We start from the raw sequence: 20,584 nt of genomic DNA on the forward strand, positions 1-20,584 counted from the left end.
TAAAATATACTCAGTGGTAGACGGATTATTGACCAGAAACCTCTTACCGTCGGACTGACCAAGGAAGATTTTCAACTTGGTGTAGTGCAAATGAAAGATAGTTCCATCTAAACATCCTCCACGAATGCAAATTTTTCTCAATACTTGATCCAGGAGTTCCCTTGTCTTCTGGGTCCAAAATCACAAGATTGCAGAGTTGAACATTAGTAGTAAACCGGCGAATGGAACTAAATTGGACCGGCTGTACAACGACGGTTATAAAATAAAATGTAGAAATTTCCTTTAAAAGCTCCTTTCTTTCAACTAATTTCTTTAAAATGTAGTGATTACAAACATGCTGTTAAAATATTATCATTGCTTAAATACTTTTATGAGATGAATTTCGCAGAATACAATTTACACTCTCTATTAAAAAAAATTTCTAAAATTTAAATAATGAAAAAATAGGGCTTAAAATAACAAATTTGATCATTTATTTCTAACTAACTTCTTCCATCCTTCAATACTTTTTGTAAAAACGAATATTTACTTCAAGAAATGAAAAAAGGTATCAAATATTCATGACGTTAAGTCTTAAATCTTAAGTTAACTGAGGGGAAAACTAAGTAAATTGCATCAGTGATATTCTCATTGATGGATCGCATTGATTCGAAAAATTATACTAGTATATAGAACCTTGCTTCCTTATTAAACTAACGTTAAAAGTAGCTGCAAGAAATCATTACTAACTAGTGTTTTTATAATATTACACTACATTACTGTTTTAAAAAGTAGTGCATTACACAACTATGAAAAAAATTTGTAAATTCAGTAGTTTTGTTGGTCACAACCCCATGACAATATTTAGCGGCGGCAATCAATTTCTCAGATAGTAATGCCTACTCTCAAGATGTGATGTGATGCTCAATCTAAATCAAATGAATCACATGTTTGCATTCAAATTTTGTTTATTTACACAAAAATACTTGGTATGTATACAAAAATAACTAGTGGTCTGTATTGTTCACAAAAAATACAACTTTATGTGAATAACAGTTTTATTTTACAAAGAAAAAAAAAAAAGAGAGAGAGAGAGAGACTTTTTGACAAATTGTAAGCATATGGCATAAATTGTCATTTATTACATTCTGAACAAAAAGGTATACTTTAAATGCTCCATATTTTTTTCTTCCTTACTTTATAATAGCCTTTGAATGTCAATCCTAATTAGAATATAAATATTATGAACTTGAACAATTAAGAAGAAAAATTAGACTGGCCCTATGAACTTTCCAAGAATCTCAATTAAAAACTGAAACAGCACATATCACTTTTTTCAAATTGTTAAAAGAAGATTAATAATAAAATATTATCACCCAATTATTAGAAATAATACTTTTAGATAAAAAGAGAGACAAAAACTAAAATAAAATATGGTAAATATTTTGAAGTACATAAGAGTTTAAAATATTGCTTAAAATTTAATATTCTGTGAAATTTTGCTTTAGATTTTGTTGAGCATACTTATATTCATTTAATATAAATTAAGTGCAGCAAAATTATAATTTGAAAAACAAAAATATCTACATCACATTCCAATTTAAGAAAGGCTGGAAGCTTAATTGTATTGCAATAATTAGTTGAAAAGAAATCTAAACAAACAGTAAGATCTAATCAAGATAAAGTAGTGAAAGCAAAAAGAGGTAATTTTCCTCATTTTGATTGGAGACTGACTATATATTAATATTTTCCAGTTGAAAAGAAAATTTTTTAGTGAATAGGTGAAAATTAAATAATACTAGATGAAAGAAGATAAAAATAAAAATGCCAAAACTTGTATTTTGTTCAACCAAGTTTAGGAGACAAATGCTATAAAATATTACGTTAGCATAAAAAAATATTACGTTAGCATAAATCGTTCCTAAAAGATGGAATAGCATTTTGCAAAATTATCAGAAACTTTATAACTTTGAGTACAAACAATTGCTTTGCTTATATAACTTATGCAATCACATTNACCGAAACCAGTCTTAAAGAGGGACCCCGCACCCCTACTTGAAATAATCATACCTCGTTACCATAGTCCCCGCCACCCCTCCAGACAAATGGCGGACAGAGTACCTATCGTAGACAAACAGTAATTCTAGTAAAGTATGCTTTTTATATGTTTTTAAGTAAGCTTTTTCATTTTAATATGAATTGTATGTGGTATACTCGTATAAATGTTGTATTTGTTAAATATATTACATTTATACCTACTCTTTTTCTTTCCTTTTTGTACTCTTCGTTTTAACCGAATTTTTCAGCTATCCGAGTTAGTCGCGGTCCACATTAACTCGGATAATTGGGACTCTACTGTATAAGAATTATGTGCTAAAAGATAACTTAAAATTTGCCTCTGAAAATCGTAATTATTTTTAGTCAGGTATATTTGAGTGGGATTATTTGTTGATTAATTCTCAATATGAGTAATACTTTGTCTAGTAATATGCATGTACTTAAGGCATGCCTAACCTTTTATTTTGAAAATTAGCAATATTTACTCAATCAAACATGGGATATAGGTATTAATTACAATGCTTACAAGAAATACAACTACAAAACAAAATTGTCAAAAAGCAAAGTTAAATCAAGAGCACAAAATTAGTCTCAAAAATAATATCAATTGAAAATGTTGCAATAAAAAAGAAAATGAAAATTTTTCAAACGTTTCAATATGTTGATAAAAGTAAATAAAATATTCGTACCACAAAGGAAAAAACCGAAAAACATATTTAAAAAACTAAAAAGAATAAAGACAATATCACAAGCTGTACTTTCCTAACTTCAATTAGACACAGCAAAAACTGAACAAAAGTACATAATGAATAATTTCATACACTAAAACATAAAATATACGTTTGTGTGCTAGTTTTTTTTGCAAAAATATAAAATAAAAATAATGCTAAATCGCAATTTTCGTATAACTGTTACAGTTTAACTTGAAAAACTAAGCACAACATTTGCGCACCAAAATAACATTTAACTTCAGCACACTATAGGCAAATTATATTTCGCTTTCATTGGTGCCCTCTAACTGCAACATATATCGCTTTAATTAATAGATAAAACAATATATCGTAAAATATTAAATTAATTATAATTTTGATACATTTTATGTCAAATGTGCATACTTGCATATACCCTCCAACACTAGGAATCTTTGTAGTTTCAGAAAATAATTTTCCTTGTAATATTAATTAAAATAATATTGATCAATTAAAATTAAAAGAATATTATATACCACTACAGATGAATAATTTAAATAGATACATCAAAAGTCAAATAGTGTGTAGATTAGTTTTTTTAAATTCTATTAAAAGCTTTATAAAAATTCTATTTATTTTAACGATTTCTGCTTAGCTAATTGCCACTAGAAAAATATTTTGATGAAATCTCAAATATTGGAGGGTATGCTTACACAAGGTGCGTAGCCAAATTATTCAACAAAAAATAAGCACTTTTCAAGCACTAAAAATTATTTTTAAGCACTCATTAAAAATTATCATAACTAGGCAGGGTTGGAAAATAATTGACAGTTGACGGTTTAACTTGTTTTAACCATCATGCCAAAAAAATATCTTATGGCATTGTTGTTGACATTTGTCAAAAATCATGAATTTTTGAATCACGTAAAACAAATGGTGTTTTCATACGCTACCGACTGACAATACGGCGAAATAGTGGGGTAGAATTAATTGAGAAAATGTTGAACAGAACAATGTGAACTGTGTCATTTTGCACAATCCGTAACGAAAACCAACATGGTAAATGAAGAATCTCATTTTGAAAAAGGAAAATTTAAGCACTTTTTAAAACACCCCATGAAAAAAGCACCTTTAAGGGCTTTTAAAAACGAAAATCAAAAATAATCACCTTTAAGAACTTTTTAAAAACGCTACGCACCCTGTTACATTACATACGAAAAATGAACACTAACTCAGTAAAAAAAAAAGCTTCCAATTGTTAAATAATCATTCATAGATTGCTAACTGAGTATATTTTAATAGGAAATAAGTTGATTGCTACTTTCCAAATGTGCTAACAGAAAATATAAAACACAACTCAGAAGCAATTGAATTTACATGAATTTAGACTAAGCACACTACTGTCCGAATCAGTTAATTACATTAACTAATTATCAAATGAACAAAATAAAACCATAGTAAGCATTTTACTTAAATATAATAACAAAAATTGTTTTAGTTTTTCTTCAACTTAGGTAAGTTTTTATTCTATTTTGAACAGGCAGGCGACAAATTGGACACTTGAAAACCCGATGACTGCAGACGTCACATGACATTAGATGGCCACAAGGCTGGAAAGCTATACTCATTTCATTTGTCAAGCAAATTTTGCACAAAAATGCTTCTCTTGAACTTTTTACAGCATTATAACCTGTAAGAAAAATTGAGACAGTGTTAGAGAAATATAAAATTCTTACTTCAATTATTTTTTAACACATAATATTTCTTTATTTTATAAAACAATGTGCACAAAAAGAAAAAAAAATGGAATGAATTTAAAAACAATACAAAGAGTGAAGCCAAGAATTGGTTGAATTATGTTGCTTATTCAAATTATTTGTCTTAGTTTTCTACCAAATCATAAAAAAAGCCTATTTAAAAAAAAAAAAAAACTATTCTTTAGTTATTTTATAATAATCATGCCTATGAACCATACTAAATTTTATTAACTTATTACTTCAAAATTATGGTCATAATTTACAACTTAATTATAATTATTTACAATTATAAAATGAAAAACTGACATTACAATAGCATAGATGCCAACTTGCTCCGAAGAGCAAATATGTATTTTAAAGAGGTAGTTTATCAATTGTGATTCTTGGTTTAATAAATTCAATTCAGTAGAATTTTATCCACCACTATTTCTAAATAATTCGTAGGTTTATATGATTCACCACTTTATAGTACTTATGTCATGCTATAGTTTTAAAAAGCAAGCAAAAACAGTCAAATATTTGCAAAATTTACTTTGTAGTTATTTACCGTTTTTTATTTTAAATTATTTTGGTGTGTCCGAAGCAGTTGGCATCTCTGCAAGAGCAAAATTTAATCTACTTATTATAAAAAATGACCCAATTTTCATTAAAAATATATTTAGGCAATTTAATTCAACAAACAAATTTCACTAATAAAAACTACACAAATAGAATTCTTTGTATAGTTTTTGTAATACAGTTTTGTAATACAGAATTTTTTACTAATTTTATTGCCTAACTGAAGAAGTAATTGTTTAACATTAAGAACACAACATTCCATGAATGCTTTAAAAAAAAAAAAAAAAGAGCTTTATCATGTCTTAGACTCTGCCCAGAACGAGCACACAACAGCTACAATTATGCCGCTCGTCACGAAACTGATAATGAACTGAGTCTTAACCCTTAAGACCCCTTGGTCCACAACAGGCTGTTTTGGGAATGCTTAACTTTTTTAAAAATGCTTATATAAACTTATGATATTTGCACTATATATTCCATATATTGTGCAAACATAATCAGAAGCAACTTAAAATTTAAAAAGTGTTGCGAATTTTGAAATATAATTGATATAGTTGCTAAACAAAAATATTGCTTATCTATTCCTGTCAGAATACAATATCAAAATAGTGATAATTTTAAACATAAAAAAAATTTTTAAAAAAAATAGAAAAATATATTTTAATTCACAACAATTTCTGCAATTATTATCACATCAATTTGATGAAAAATTATGAACAACTTATATTGTTCTATATTTCTAATTTGTTCTAATTTTATTCTTATTGTATATATAGCACTGAACATAAAAGTAATTTGATGTTAAAAAAAAAAAGCAAAATACCTGTTTTAATAGGATCTTCAGAAGCATGTGTCTGTTCCTTTTCTTTTGGGGTAGTACTTAATCTGTAAAAAATTCGAACATTTTATTTTAAAACAATGCTTCAAAATTCCAAATTTATAAAAATTTAATAGAATTTATAGTAATATTACACTAAATTTCAGCAATTACAAAATTTAAACACTAATTGTTTGCCTAGCTACATTTTGGTATAATTTGTTTTTCATAAAAATAAAACTATTAAAATAATGTAACGAATTTTGAATCTTGTATCAATTCGCAATTGTTCATAAATAAACCAAAAATAAATTTATTATAGATTACACTGCTAATTTTTATCGATGATATCCTAGTATAATATAAAAAAAGAAACTTAATATGGTACAACTTATTCAACTCTATTTTAGTACTGTATGCATAGCTGCCAACATTGGATTTTCAAAAAAAGGAAGATATTANAACAAAAAAAAATATTTGGTAATAATCTTAAAAAGAAGAAAAAACGATGAAGTAATACACTAATGATTATTTCCAAAATGATTGTAAGGTAAACATCTTTCAAAAATGAAAGAAAAATCCTAAAATTTTATGAGCGAAAAAAAAAAACATTTTTTTTTTTTAAATTGGCGGGAAAATTTATCGAATTTCGTTCCGGTTTTTTGGTTTTCCGATTTTCAGAATTCCGGATAACGGGTTCTGTACTGTAATATTACACTAAATTTCAGCAATTAAAAAATTTAAACACTAATTGTTTGCCTCGCTACATTTTGGTATAATTTGTTTTTCATAAAAATAAAATTATTAAAATAATTTAACGAATTTTGAATCTTGTATCAATTTGCAATTGTTCATAAATAAACCAAAAATAAATTATATTTTATTATAGATTACACTGCTAATTTTTATCGATGATATCCTAGTATAATATAAAAAAAGAAACTTAATATGGTACAACTTATTCAACTCTATTTTAGTACTGTATGCATAGCTGCCAACATTGGGTTTTCAAAAAAAGGAAGATATTAAAGGCTATAAAATTTCAACATATCTTTTCTCCAGAACACAGTTAAATTTGGGGATATTTAAAGATTTTTAAGACAATTAAGAACACTTAGGAACATCAATTTTAATTATTTTTCAAAGTTTGATCTGTGCACGATTTGGCTTTCTTTAAAAAATTTTCATCAAATGTTACATTGTAGCAATTTTGATTTTTACAAAAATAAGCAGCTTGTAATATTTTCTCTAGTCCTCATCACTAAGAGATGACCTAAACTATGATTCAAAAATGATTTCACTAAAAACTAACATAAACTACTAACTAAATTACTTTTCAAAACTAAGATTCAAAAACGTAGATAACAAAGCAAAAAAACGCATGCAATTTCTTCACGATAGTAAACATTAGCTCTGTTGCCAGATGCAATCAACTCAATTTGCTTTTTAAAAAATTCGTCTGCGTTCGGTAGCCGAGTGAAACGTTTTCTCCCTGATCTATATTTAGGGAACGTTCTCACGGCCGATCAGATTCTTAAATGCAGGTACGCTTCCGTGTGTGTTTCAGCTTCTGCGTCGTTGCTTTGATTTTCTCCCTTGACCGAGCATGTGCCGAGAAGATGTAGGAATTTGATTCCTGCTCTAAAAAATGCGTTCGGGTACATATTCGACGGCTCTGTTGTAAAAAATATGAAATAAAATGGAATTTTTTTCTTCTTTTAATCGAGGAAAATCGGAAGATTAAAATAAAAAAACGGAAGGCGGGAGTTTCGATAAAAAACCGGAGTTGGCAGTTGTGTATGTTAATTTCAATAATTAAAAGTTTGCCTAATTTATTAAAAGCTTAATTATTAATTATTAAAAGTTTTCATAACAGAGTGCAAGCAAAAACTAATTAACATACCTATTTTATTTTTTTAAAAAAAGTAGTTTGCTAATTAACTTAAAAAAGCAAAAACCCCAGAATTGTTTGAATTTTTTTCCCTCAGATCACTTTGCATGCTCATTCCACCTATCTGATTCACAGTAAGTTTAAGTGGATTGAAATTCATTCTTCTGCACTAATTTAAAGATAGTAAATTTCATGTAAATTGAAAATCTTAACAAATTTAGCCATTAATGTTAGTTTATGTGACTTGAATTGTATATTTTAAACTATTTAACTACGCATTTAACAATTAATACATTACCAAACACAGTAAATCAATTTCAAAGAAAAAAACGAAAGAGAATTTTCAAAAATCTCTATGTTAAATTGAAATAAATATTAACCTCCAAAATTAAATAATAAATAATTATAGATGGTTGAAAAAAGTTCGATTAATGCAATTATTTTTTAAATCATTTGTTATTGTGCTTTTTTTAATGCTTTTTTGTGTGTATGCTTTTTTTTGTGCCATAAAATGCCATTAAAAAAAGAAACTAATTACTCTAAAGCAAATTAGAAATCTTACAAAATGTGATGCAGTGCTCATCATCAGATCTAACAGTATCTGGCTGTAAAAAAAACTCCTGCAACTAATGTTTCCCAAAATGAATTAAGTGGCATAGAAAAATCTTCATTAGATAACTTAAAAACTAGTGACAAAATTAACAAAATCGCATTTGAACGTTCCTTAAACATTTTTCTAAAAATAAGGAAAATGCAATAGTTTAAATCTAATAGCTTTTACAATGTGCAGCAAAATTTTTTAGGAACAATGGTGACACAAGTATAAAAAAGTTTTTCACATAGATGGAAACAAATATAAATATTAAAGTTTCTTTTTTGTTATGTCAAACATGATATAACAGTCATCGAAACCTTCTAAAAAATCAATATTTCAACAACTATGCACAACTAAAAAAATATCAAATGCACTATTTAACATAATTTCAAAAACAAAAAAGTAATATTTACCTTATTTTCAGTTTCTTTTCTTCATATTGTAATACTTTATCACATAAATGTTGAAGAGAAGAGAAGCTTTCACCGGTTTCATTTAAATGTTTGCAAACCACTTCTTCCACCAACTGAGAAGGAAAAATTTCTTTGGCCTTGAGAACAATTTCTGTTTTTAAAATATCAGTAAGGGATGGTTTAGGGGATTTCCTTGAAATCATCTCCTGTAAATAAAGAGTTAATTAATAAAAATATCTGGCGGTGTTTAGGACGTCCCAATCTACAACTACAATTCAATCTACAACTATAGATGGCAATAAAGATCGCTATCTGTAGTTGTAGACTGGCCTTGACATTTTTTTAATAGTATCATGGAAATGGAATTACGAGAGAATTGAACATATTCAATGACGAAGGCAAGATTGTGTGGGAAGTGGATATTTGATGCTATGATGTATATGACTGTGTTGAAACTGCGCATATCACTAAATTGAGGAAGTTGTATCGGAGGTGAATATTTGAGGTGATGATTTTTATTTGCGCAAATGGGAGAATAGTATTGATGCAATGAATGTTTATTGGTGTTTTGTTCGGATGCAACATTTTTTGCAAAAATTTAAGTATTAAATTTTGGCTTCAGAATTGAATTTCGTGCGATTCTGCGGAATGAACATGCAAACAGTATATTTGTCGTATGTGAAAACAGTTAAAATGATTTCACAGTAATTTTTTTATACATTTTCTAAAACAATGATTGGAGATAGGTATAATTTCAAGGTATTTTGAAGTAATGATGTAGGATACACGTTTTAAAAGTGAGTGAGTAGCTTCAAAGTGTTTATTACTGTTTCTTTTTTTTTTTTTAATATGCCTGTCTAGTGTCATTAAATAATAGTTTTGTGTCTATATGTCGAGCTTTTTAAGGTTAAGTGCAACAGCCCGGTATACATATGTTCAATGTGCTTTTGCATGTTATATTGTCTATGTTTTTGCCTACACAAATTCTCGGCGACAATCGCAAAAACCTCACATCAGCATTTGCACAAGCATATACTGGGACAGGGGTGGCGAACCTTTATGCACCAACGTTGCATTTTTTCAAAAAATTGTTTAATGAGGTCATAGATGTGCCGTCAAATAATTTTGACTTCTTGCTTATTGGGAAAACAATACTAAATTCCATCAACTGAAAACTCCTTCTTTACTATGAAAAAAAAAAACATTTTGCAATGTCTCAGTTCAATTCAACTTAAAGTAACATTAGTGTGACTTCTCTTGTTGCAGATTAGAAGACAAATGACTTATATTAGGTTGTAAGATGCTAGTTTAAGCAGAACTGTTAATGCTTTTGTGCTAGTTATTTATTGTTAGTTTGTTTTTTACAGTTATTGTTATTTTGGCATTAAATTGTTAATTTTTTGAAGTGAAACTTCTAATGCGACTTCCAACAAGGTTGCGTTAAACGTTTAACGCTACCATGGCAATGAGTGGCCTGTGATCCTTGCAGGAGATTTTAATGTGAATTTCTCGTTACCTGAAGCTGAAACACTATTAACCTTCCTTAAAGACAAATTTGGATTGGAAATGATAAATGGTAGGAATGATCCAACAGGGGGAACTATCATTGATGCAGTTTTTGCAAGTAATATTGAAAAAATAGAACTCAAACATTTCGTATCGTACTTTAGTTATTATAATCCCATGGTAAATGTTATAGATTTGGATATTTCTCCACTCGAAAATGATAATTAAGATTCGATCAATTGCGAATTGCAAGCAATGTTAATAAAGTTTGTCTTAAAGAAACAATATGATTTCACTAAAAATCAATTTCTACCCCTTCCTATTTTCATTTCCACATTACGAAGTTTTACTTTTTCCGCGCGGAGGGAAACCAGGCATTATTTTCTGTTAATTGTTTTTTTTTTTTTTGTTGTTAATTTTAATTTAATTGTTAATATGCTTCATAGTGAACTTTGTGATCGGTGGCATGCCCAGAATATTGTGTCGCGTGCCATTGGTTCGCCATCCATGTACTAGGATTTTACCAAATTAAAATTTAAAAATTTCATCAAAAATTTATAAAAATGAAAAATTATTATATAATATNCAATTGTGAATTGCAAGCAATGTTAATAAAGTTTGTCTTAAAGAAACAATATGATTTCACTAAAAATCAATTTCTACCCCTTCCTATTTTCATTTCCACATTACGAAGTTTCACTTCTTCCGGGCAGAGGGACTCCAGGCATTATTTTCTGTTAATTGTTTATTTTTTTTTTGTTTGTTTTTGTGAATTTTAATTTAATTGTTAATGTGCTTCATAGTGAACTTTGTGATCGGTGGCGTGCCCAGAGTATTGTGTCGCGTGCCATTGGTTCGCCGTCCCTGTACTAGGATTTTACCAAATTAAAATTTAAAAATTTCATCAAAAATTTATAAAAATGAAAAATTATTATATAATATACATACTGGAAAAGTGTTTAAGGGCTTTCTTGTCTTTTTTCTTTCTAGGGAGCTACCACTGATAACAAAATGGAGAAATATACAATTTGGATAGAGTTGTGAATGCTTGGACATAGGTTCATCATTTGGTTCCCAATCTCCAAGAGAAATTCCACAGGAAAAACAAGTTACAACATCGTCCACACCTTAAAAAAAAAAAAAAAAAAAAATTAAATTTAAAGAATCTTTAATTTATATTCAAAAAAGTTTAACATTTAAAATACTAAACAAAGACCTTGCTTGAAGCACTAGCCAAGTTCACTTCATAAAAAAATGGATATTCATGTACAAGCAGCCATATAGTTGGAATATTTTTTATGGGGTATAAACAGACCTTGACTTTATCAGGAGGAATAAAATTCATTTTGGAGTGAAAGACGTAATTACAGAGAACAATTTCATACCAAAAAATAAATAAATAAATTTAAAAAAAGAAAAAACAATATTATGATAAAACATAACTTAAATTGATTTCATAATGCCAAAATTGCCATATTTTGTATGAAAAAAAATGAAACAAAAAATTTAAAAAATTTTACCTAAAATTTAAATCTTTTTTCTTCAGTTTTCATGAATTTAACAAATCAAATCTTTATCAAATATGAACTTTCAAACATAAACATTTCATTCTTTATATTCAGTTCCTAGCTCTGATATTCAAATTAATATTTCTAACTGCTTTCAGACAAGTTTTTTCTTTTTTAGTATATATTTCTTTTATTACCTTTTAATTCTTTTATTAGTATATAACCTGTTCAGGATTGAAAACTAAACTTCAGAAAAATATAGGCAATTTTTGCCTATGAAAAATTAAGATTTAATTTTTTGTATCTCTTTCAGAAAGAAAAATAAAATTTCGAAGCAGAGTTAAGTTACTTGGAGATTTAAACTCAAACTTTTTTTAATGGAGATACACTTTTGTTACATGCGCCATCAAAATTCTTTCAAATTTTATCTCCATTATCATACATAATAAAAATATAAATGACAATAGAGATACCTCAGAGATAACCTATAACAAATATCCAAAAAAAGTCCTACAGCATAAACAACTTGTAAACAAGATTAAAAATATTGATAAAAAATTAAAAACATGATTAAGAATGATTTGCATGCAAAGCTTGTTAATAAAATAAATATTAACAAAACTTCAGACAGTGTAGAAAAATTTCACAAGAGTTTTATAAAAATTTTATTTACGTATTTCTTATCAGTAAAAGTTAAAATTTTTAAAAAAATCAGAGAAAAAAATTATATTCCTTGAAGAGAAAAAATATCATTAAGAACAACACATGAAACATCAAATTTAATGTGAACTTGTCGTATTTGACACAAATTAGTTGCACATGTCATACATGCTCAACATAAGCTTGTGAAAATTGTTAATTAACATACTTTTACTACATTTTTTTCTAACATGATTGTTTAACACTACTAAACGGAATCTTTTAGACCAAAGAGAAAAAATAATAATCTCAATAACACTTATTAGATATTAATAGAATATATTAGATATATTCTATATACTACATCTAATATATTAGATATTGATAGAATTTATAGATATACATTATATAAATCTATAGATATTTATAGAATCTCAATAACACAATATAAGGGAGGAATTATTTTACCTGTATAAAATAACCCGCACACAGCAAGATCTTCTACACTAATCATTGTAACAGACCATCCCTTGTAAGTTGATAAACGTTTCTTAACATCTGACATCCTTGGTATTTTTGCCCTCTGAGGTCTTGAAGAATTGAAAAGTGGAGTACAAAAAAAACTTAAATTAGATGTTGGTATATTTTTCTTAGGATCAGCAGTTTTTTTCAAACTTGAAAGAAAGCAGCATTTTGAAGAAAACTTTTGATGTTGATCTAATGGTTCATCACCAACTGCCCACTTGGCAAGAATAAGTTTGCAGAACGCACACTGGACTTTGTCATCAGATAATAAATAGAAAAATCCACATTTAGCGAGATCATTCATGGCAATGAAATCAAGTGGCCATTTACCGTTGAAAGAATTTAATCGATTCCCTTCGTTTTTCATGATTTCAAATAAGCCTATGTTTTCAATAATTGAGTCTGATACCGATTTTTGCAAATTGTTGTAAATAGCGAGGTTGGAAATGGAATTCATCTTGTATATTTTCAGTACTGACAATTTAAAATAAGTGGAGAAATAAAAATGCAGAATGGATCATGCTTCTCTATTAAGATTATTTAAAACCGTAAGATGCTGAGGTGGGTTTTCCATTCTCCCTAAAAGAAAGAAAAAAAATCATTGAATATTTTTAATCATATTCCTCACAATAAATCTGGGAAATAACTTTGATTTTATTTCCATTCTTCTTTTCTTAATATTATTAAGTTGCTTCAGCTTTTGCTACAATAGTCAACTACACTTAAGAGACGCCACTGAACAGAGCAGTTTTCGCAATGAAGTATTGCATTTATGTATGCTGATATTTAAATTTTCTTATTTAAGTATTATATAACAATTTAAGTGGAGAGTGTATTGATTCAAATATATTATGTAAATCAAACATATGTGGCAAACCTTAAAAATTAATAACCGTTACTCTTGTTGAATTTTGCTTTTGTACCAAACAAATACTTCACTTCTAAATACCACACATAGAAGAACCTTATTTCAATATACAAAACATATTAAGCATTTTTAAAACATACTTTTAGTGGTATTAATCCAACCTGATTTTGAATCAATCAATGGAATATTAACCAGGGCCAGAGTGAAGCAGACAATGCCGATTAAAAAACGGTATAACGCTTTTGTCGGCTAACTATGGGCCTATTACACAGAGCATCATGTGGATACCGGCTAAATATGATGCTTCGGTCAATAATTGTATTGGAATGGTTAAAATATAAAAAATTACAGAATAAAATATTGTGAAAAAAATTCTGAAAAATTCATAATTCTCAATATTTAATTCTATCAGAAGAAGTTTAAAAAAAAAAATTATTTAATCAAAGTGATCTGATTTATCAATTAGGATATTAATTTATTAAAACAATTACCAAGACTTGAAATAAAGACTTCAAACAACTCATCTTCATCAAAGACTGTATTTTTGGGCAACAATCTGTAATACAAAAAATAATAAGCATTAATATATTATGCATTACTACATAAAGAAATATAATTTGTCCTAATTAAACATTTTATAAAAACAACTTTTAAGCTTTCTCTTATGGCTGCTACATAAAATAGACCAGAATAAGAGGTTTTCAGAGTGCCTCTTTTAAAAGGTTTGTTAAATTGAAATAAAAATTGAATAAAAATAAAACTGATAATATAATGAAAAGTCTCAAAATTGATTTAGAAATATAATAAAATTTTGAATTCTATTTATTGATTTCGTAAATAATATAAGAAAAAGAATTTTTAAAGTTAAAAAAAGAAAGATATAATTATTGAGAAAGAAATGCAATGTACATTAACACAATGATCTACATAAAATTTTCGTATTAAGTACACCATAACTACCATTTTAATTTCGTAGACGCTCTTATTGTAGGTTCAAAGAAAATTTTGTTTTAATGAAATTTAATTGTTAAGCTCCAATGTATGTTCAAGAGCAGTGTATCATTTCGGTTACTTCCTAATATAGGTTTAAATTACAAAAAATGAACAGTAAAAACTTTCTTATACCTACATACTACTTACAATACAATAGTTTATTAATCAAGCAATGGATAATTTTGGAGGGAGTTTTGCCTCCCAAAATTACGCCATTGTGTATGATACCAGGGGTCTGTCTAGGTTTTTCTGAGAGGTACCTATTTTGTGAAAATTTAGACATAATTTGTGAAAATTAAAAATTATATTAAAAAATCAACACAAAAACATAGTAAAAATAAAATTTTAAGAAAAAGTATTTTGTGAAAGTTTTTCCTAAAGTTGAATCTGTAACGGTACCACTAAACGGTAGTAAATTCGGCCTGGACAGATCCCTGGATATCAATTAAATAAATTTTTCGAACTTTTAAGATATGTTTTTTGGGCACTTTCTTGAGTTTTTTGATATCCTATTTCAATTGAAAACCTGAAATTGAACATGCATCATTTGATATATTTCTTAAACAGTGATAACTTATCAACTTTTAATTTTGATGCAAAGAGAAAATTGGAGACAGACTTAAGGTAATAAATAAATTATACTAGTCACTAAACCTCATTAAAAATGCTATTATGAACCAAATCTGAAGAAAAAATAAAAGAAAAAGATATCAAAATGTGGAAAGATCAATACAGATCTCTTCAAGGCTATGGATCCCATATTTACCTATAGAATGTATACCTCTGCAGACGATATAATACATTTTTCAATTTCTTTTGAATTGTTTCCTATTCGGAATAGTTGAACATGATTTCCACTTCCAGCAAAGCCATTCAAAGTTACTTTCAGTAACATGAAATTCCTTTTGGAACATAGGCGACTCACTAGCTTCATTTGTGAGGGTGAATAGTTGGCTCAAATGCATAATCCTTCAATACATATATTCCGTGCAGTGGCGCTTTCGAAAGCGACGATAAAAAGTTAAAAAGAAGTCTAACTTCTTAAAATAAATGGAAGATGAGTAGACATAGACAGGTCATTTGAAATCAATCTAAGTCCATGAATAATAGACTTTTAAATCAAAGATCATAAAAACAAATTATTGTAACAGCATTATATACATAATAAACTAAACTCAGTGGCGCAACAGCCCATGGAGGGCCAAGGCCTACTGTGCCCATCTCAGTTTTCTTGACCTTGGGCTCCGGGGTACAGGAGCAGATGTTCCGGTCAGGTGGTCAGCCGAACGCGGAACCCCCAGTGTTTAGTCCCCAAGCATGCTTGGTACTCATTTATCGACCCACTGAAGGGATGAAAGGCTGAGTCAACCTTGCCCGGTCCGAGGATCGAACCTACACAGGAGTGCGGAGCACTACCATTCAGCCACCGGGCATCATACATAATAAATAAAACTGCTTTTTAAACACAATTCAGTATCTTTCCAATATCATAGGCAAAATCAATAGGTATTTTTTATACTAAACATTTCTATAAAGTAGAGCAAAAAGTCGATTAATGCCTTGCATACGGTTTATTGGATAACATATATATATCACATTATAGTTGGATAACACATACTCAAGTTCAGTTTTCTTAGCACTTTTAACTATAAAATTATATAGATAATATAAAAATGATATAAGTGATTTAACTTTTAACTAAAAAATGATTTTTACAGTTTAATTTGAAGGAAGAATTTCATCCACTATGTGAACATTATATTTGATAGGCTATATAAACCCTCCAACTTCTTTTAAAAAAATAGGTTAAAATCAACTAACAATCGTTGTAATTTTTAGGAAGATTTAAAGTTAACTTAAAAATGAAATTAATAATCTTGCCAATCACTAATTAAATTAATTATTATAATAAAATGCCAAATTTGTACTATAGATATATTCAGTTCTAGACTCAATGAAGACTTAACCTATGTATCACGAATCGACTATATATATATTTTTTATACATAATTAAAATATTTATGCCAAACAAGAATATTGAAATATAATACAAAAAATAAATTATTTCATACGCATACGCTACATAAAAAAATAATTAAATAACCAGATTTTTTTCACTCATTTTGAATCAAAGAAAATTCAATCAACCATTTGTAGATACACAAAGATAACAAACAACATATAATAAAATAACTTGATTTTCATAACCATTATGAATAGATGAGTACATTCTAATGAGTATGTATATGAGTAATGTATAATGTATGAGTACATTCATAATAAAATGTTCGTTCTGTAAAAGTAATTTCTCATATACTTAGTACATAAATAAGGAATTAAAGAGGATATTTTCAAAAATTAAGCCAATACTTATAAGGAATTTAAGCTAATACATTTAAAAAGCAGAAGAGACATTCTAAAATTATGACATATTATAAAGAACGCTGGATGTAGGTCGCTAAAAAATGTTAAAGGAAAAGTAAATAAAAACACACATATTCAAATCTGCAATAAGTACTTACAATGCAAATAAACACTATAATATAAATATAGATTCTCAACTTGACTACATAATGTTTAATTCGAAAAATAATTGCGTTTTACTTGGAAATATAAGTGCCACGCCATTAATGTTGAGAAATCAACAAACAAATTGTCACGTGATAAAGTGCTTCACTGTTATTGGCTATAGATATGAGAGTTAGCGATAGGGCAACGAGGATTCCAAGGCTAAGTCCTTTGTGTATTGGCTTATGAGTCTTCACTTAAAATCTTAAAATACGAAGAAATAAATAAGTGAAAGCGTTCCATCCGTTTGTGATTTGGGAAATAAGTAGTTTATTTTATTTCATAAAAATTATTTGTGAAATTTTCTTGCAATTAGCAAAGTAAAATATCCAAAAATGAAATTTGTCGTGCTCGGTTATATTCGAGTTCTTTTGGGTGCTCTATGTTATAGGGTTACATTTTAAACAAGGGAAGAAAGCATTGTCTTCAAATAAGTACTAAAAGGATTTTTTTTTTTTTTTAAATCTTTATCTTATGTCTACATCATTCTACAGACTACTTACAAATCATTTTTAAAAATAAAATAAAAATTCTAACCATATTATACGATTATCTAAAAAATTAATAATAAAAGAAATGACAAAAATCGATTGATATTATATCTATGTCATACGTTTACTTTCAGAAAATAATAATAAATGACAAAAACTGTTTCAAACTCTATCCATGTTATACATTTTCTTTAGAAAATAAACAAAAAAAAGTTACAAAAATCGGTTTATATTCTATGCATACACGATCGGTAATAAAAGAAAAATTCACAAAACTCGGCTCATCTTTTATCCATAAAGTCATGAGCGTTAATCTTCTCCATATTTAAGTAAAGGTGTTCATAATTTTGTGTCATCTTGTGAGATGTAACTCTTTTCTACAGTTTATTTCAAACTCGGTAGATTTGAAGCATGTGGAATTTAAGGTATGGACAAAGATTTTTTGGATGACAAATTATTTAAAACTCTATTTCTTACGTTAAATGAACTTTTTAAACCACCAATAATTTTTAATGACGATTTAAATTTGAACTTACTTTTAACACTTAACTCATTACAGTTATCAATCTGTGAATTTTATTTCGAAATTAATTATCTGGCTAATAAGCCTTTCGACTATGATAAAAATAGATGCACTAGTTTAAACGAAGGTTGCATCCAGTTTATATTCAACTTAAAAATAGTTTAAAACTCTGTTAATGCTCGAAGAAGAAAAAAAACTTCTATACATTTTCGAAAATCAAATTTTTGATTACCTTTTTTTATCTTATATTTTCTCCCTTTAAAAGACAACAAATTTTAGTCAAATTTTAATATTTACTAGTTATCCTGAAAAAAAGAAAAAAACATAATCTTGAGATCCACAACCATAGCATTGACGCCATAGCGCATAGCATTCCATAGCTGACGCCATAGCATTGACGTGACAATATTTATTTTTTTATTCTATTTTATATTTTTTTATTTTTTCATTTCATTTATTAATTTATTTATTTAAATTTTTTTTACTTCCGGATTTTTTTATAAATACTCGGAATACTCAATTGATCTGAATTTAATTTTTGTGTCGTATTTTTTCGAAAAAGTATGACATTAGTGCATAATCTAGTTACCTCATAATCTACATAAATCTAGTTGTGCCCTCGTCATTGAAAAACCCATTTTTCAATCATTTCTCACGGAGTTTCTATTTCCGAATACTCCAATTTCATCAAAAGTTGAGAGATAAGACTCGTGTTAGCTCATTTTCAAAAAATTCTCACACATTTCTTTTATAAAAAACAAAAATTCAAAAGATATAGCTGTGGACCATAGGAGAATTTTGCTCGAAGAAGGAAAAAAAAATCAATTGTAATTACATAATGTAGAAACTAATAATCTAATTTTTTGAATACATAAAAAGTACGATTAAAGCGTAATAACGATAAGTTGGACATCTAACTTGTGGAAGTACTATTTGATTATCTATATTGAAGAAGAAAAAAAAGAATGCCGCCGTCACCACTATTTCAGAAAATTTTCACTGAGCATGCTTCTTACTGTCATAATTCATAAACAATTAGATGAGACAATGGAATCTGATATATAAACTACATTATGACCATTAGTAAAAATATTCCGCTAAAAAGTCTAAGATTGAAGGGTATAAATTACTAGATAATTTACGCTTTTTTAAATAGGCAAGCTAAGTAAAATTGCTGAAAAATTCATTTAACTTTGATTATTATTTTATGGCAATTTTATAACACATTTCAAAGCGACCCAAAAAACTCCTCTGGCTTTTGTCGACTATTTAATTTTTGTATTTGAAGTAGTAATAAAATTGAAACTTATCGCGTATTAAAGCGTATGGGTAGTCAGGACTGCTCCGCCCCATGTACCAGCCCTAAGTGATAAAAAAATTTATATTTTGCCGTACAATGCGCAAAGAATTAAACGAACCACCCTAGATAGCTTCTGATCTAATGATGGGATCTTGACCCTCTAGGACTTAGTATTAATGATTCGAAGGTTGCTTTTGAGCCTTGGCGTGTCAGAAGATAGAGCGCTCGTCTCTAAATGAGTTGTGCTGGGTTCGAATCCCAGCGAAGGCTAATCGATACGAATTTCGCCATCGACTACAATGCTGCCTTAAAATATCCTCAGTGATTGACGGATCATGGATTAGAGCCCCCTTGCTGTTGGGTTAGCTGTGGGAGGTTTTCGTGGTTTTCTACTCCATGTAACTCAAATGCGGACTAATTCCATGAAAAAGTATTTTACGAAGGCAAATCTCCCAATACTTGTTTATGGATTTTCTATTCTTATGGAATGAGTTAAAAATTACAACGATACGAAGTTGAACAATGGAAGCCGTAAACTCAGAATTGAGAAACCAAAGAACAGGTCGATTCGTGGATATCTTCGGAAGATGAAGAGTTCTTCGACGTGCTATTCGAATGCTCCCAGAAAGATGTGAAAAGTAAGCGTCTAGTAATGGAGAATACCTTGAATAAAAGATTATGAGCACCGTTTTTTCATAATAAACTGTTAATTTTTGATAGAAAACGAAAACTTATTGGCGGAAACTTATTTATACTCCCAATAATTGTGTGCTAAAATTTTTCGATTCACATGGAGACATGGTAAAATATGGAAAAAAATAAATTTAACATTATGGTGTCCGTATTTTAGACCGTTCTCCCGACTAAACTATTGGGACCCTATTTCTCAGATTACGGGGGCTCAGA

General features: G+C 28.2%; 1 protein-coding gene across 2 annotated transcripts; it reads right to left on the minus strand.

Annotated features, from left to right (window-relative positions):
- Positions 1–929: 929 nt before the first annotated feature.
- Positions 930–17,487, minus strand: LOC107455269 (baculoviral IAP repeat-containing protein 8). 2 transcript variants are annotated; one of them, XR_011636953.1, is made up of 8 exons: positions 17,319–17,487; positions 14,295–14,359; positions 12,879–13,514; positions 11,212–11,390; positions 8,758–8,963; positions 5,865–5,926; positions 2,310–4,416; positions 930–2,008 (listed from the first exon to the last, which is right to left on the minus strand). XR_011636953.1 is itself a non-coding variant. In XM_043051653.2 (7 exons), exons 3-7 carry the CDS (start codon positions 13,390–13,392, stop codon positions 4,232–4,234), a joined length of 1,146 nt encoding a protein of 381 aa, XP_042907587.1. In that variant the 5' UTR covers positions 13,393–13,514; positions 14,295–14,359; positions 17,319–17,487; the 3' UTR covers positions 2,241–4,231. The 2 variants fall into 2 exon arrangements, 1 of the variants encoding a protein (XP_042907587.1); XM_043051653.2 differs by lacking the exon at positions 930–2,008 and having other exon boundaries at positions 2,241–4,416.
- Positions 17,488–20,584: the final 3,097 nt, after the last annotated feature.

This window comes from Parasteatoda tepidariorum, chromosome 6 (assembly GCF_043381705.1).
Source record: "Parasteatoda tepidariorum isolate YZ-2023 chromosome 6, CAS_Ptep_4.0, whole genome shotgun sequence".
NCBI lineage: Eukaryota > Metazoa > Arthropoda > Arachnida > Araneae > Theridiidae > Parasteatoda > Parasteatoda tepidariorum.

Excerpts from the sequence above, each read along its gene's own strand:
- LOC107455269 (XM_043051653.2), bottom strand. The coding sequence starts at position 13,392 with ATGAATTCCATTTCCAACCTCGCTATTTACAACAATTTGCAAAAATCG. Across the intron at positions 5,927-8,757 it reads GAAAAGAAACTGAAAATAAG|ATTAAGTACTACCCCAAAAG; the intron begins GTAAATATTACT and ends AATTTTTTACAG. Across the intron at positions 4,417-5,864 it reads TGAAGATCCTATTAAAACAG|GTTATAATGCTGTAAAAAGT; the intron begins GTATTTTGCTTT and ends TTTTTCTTACAG.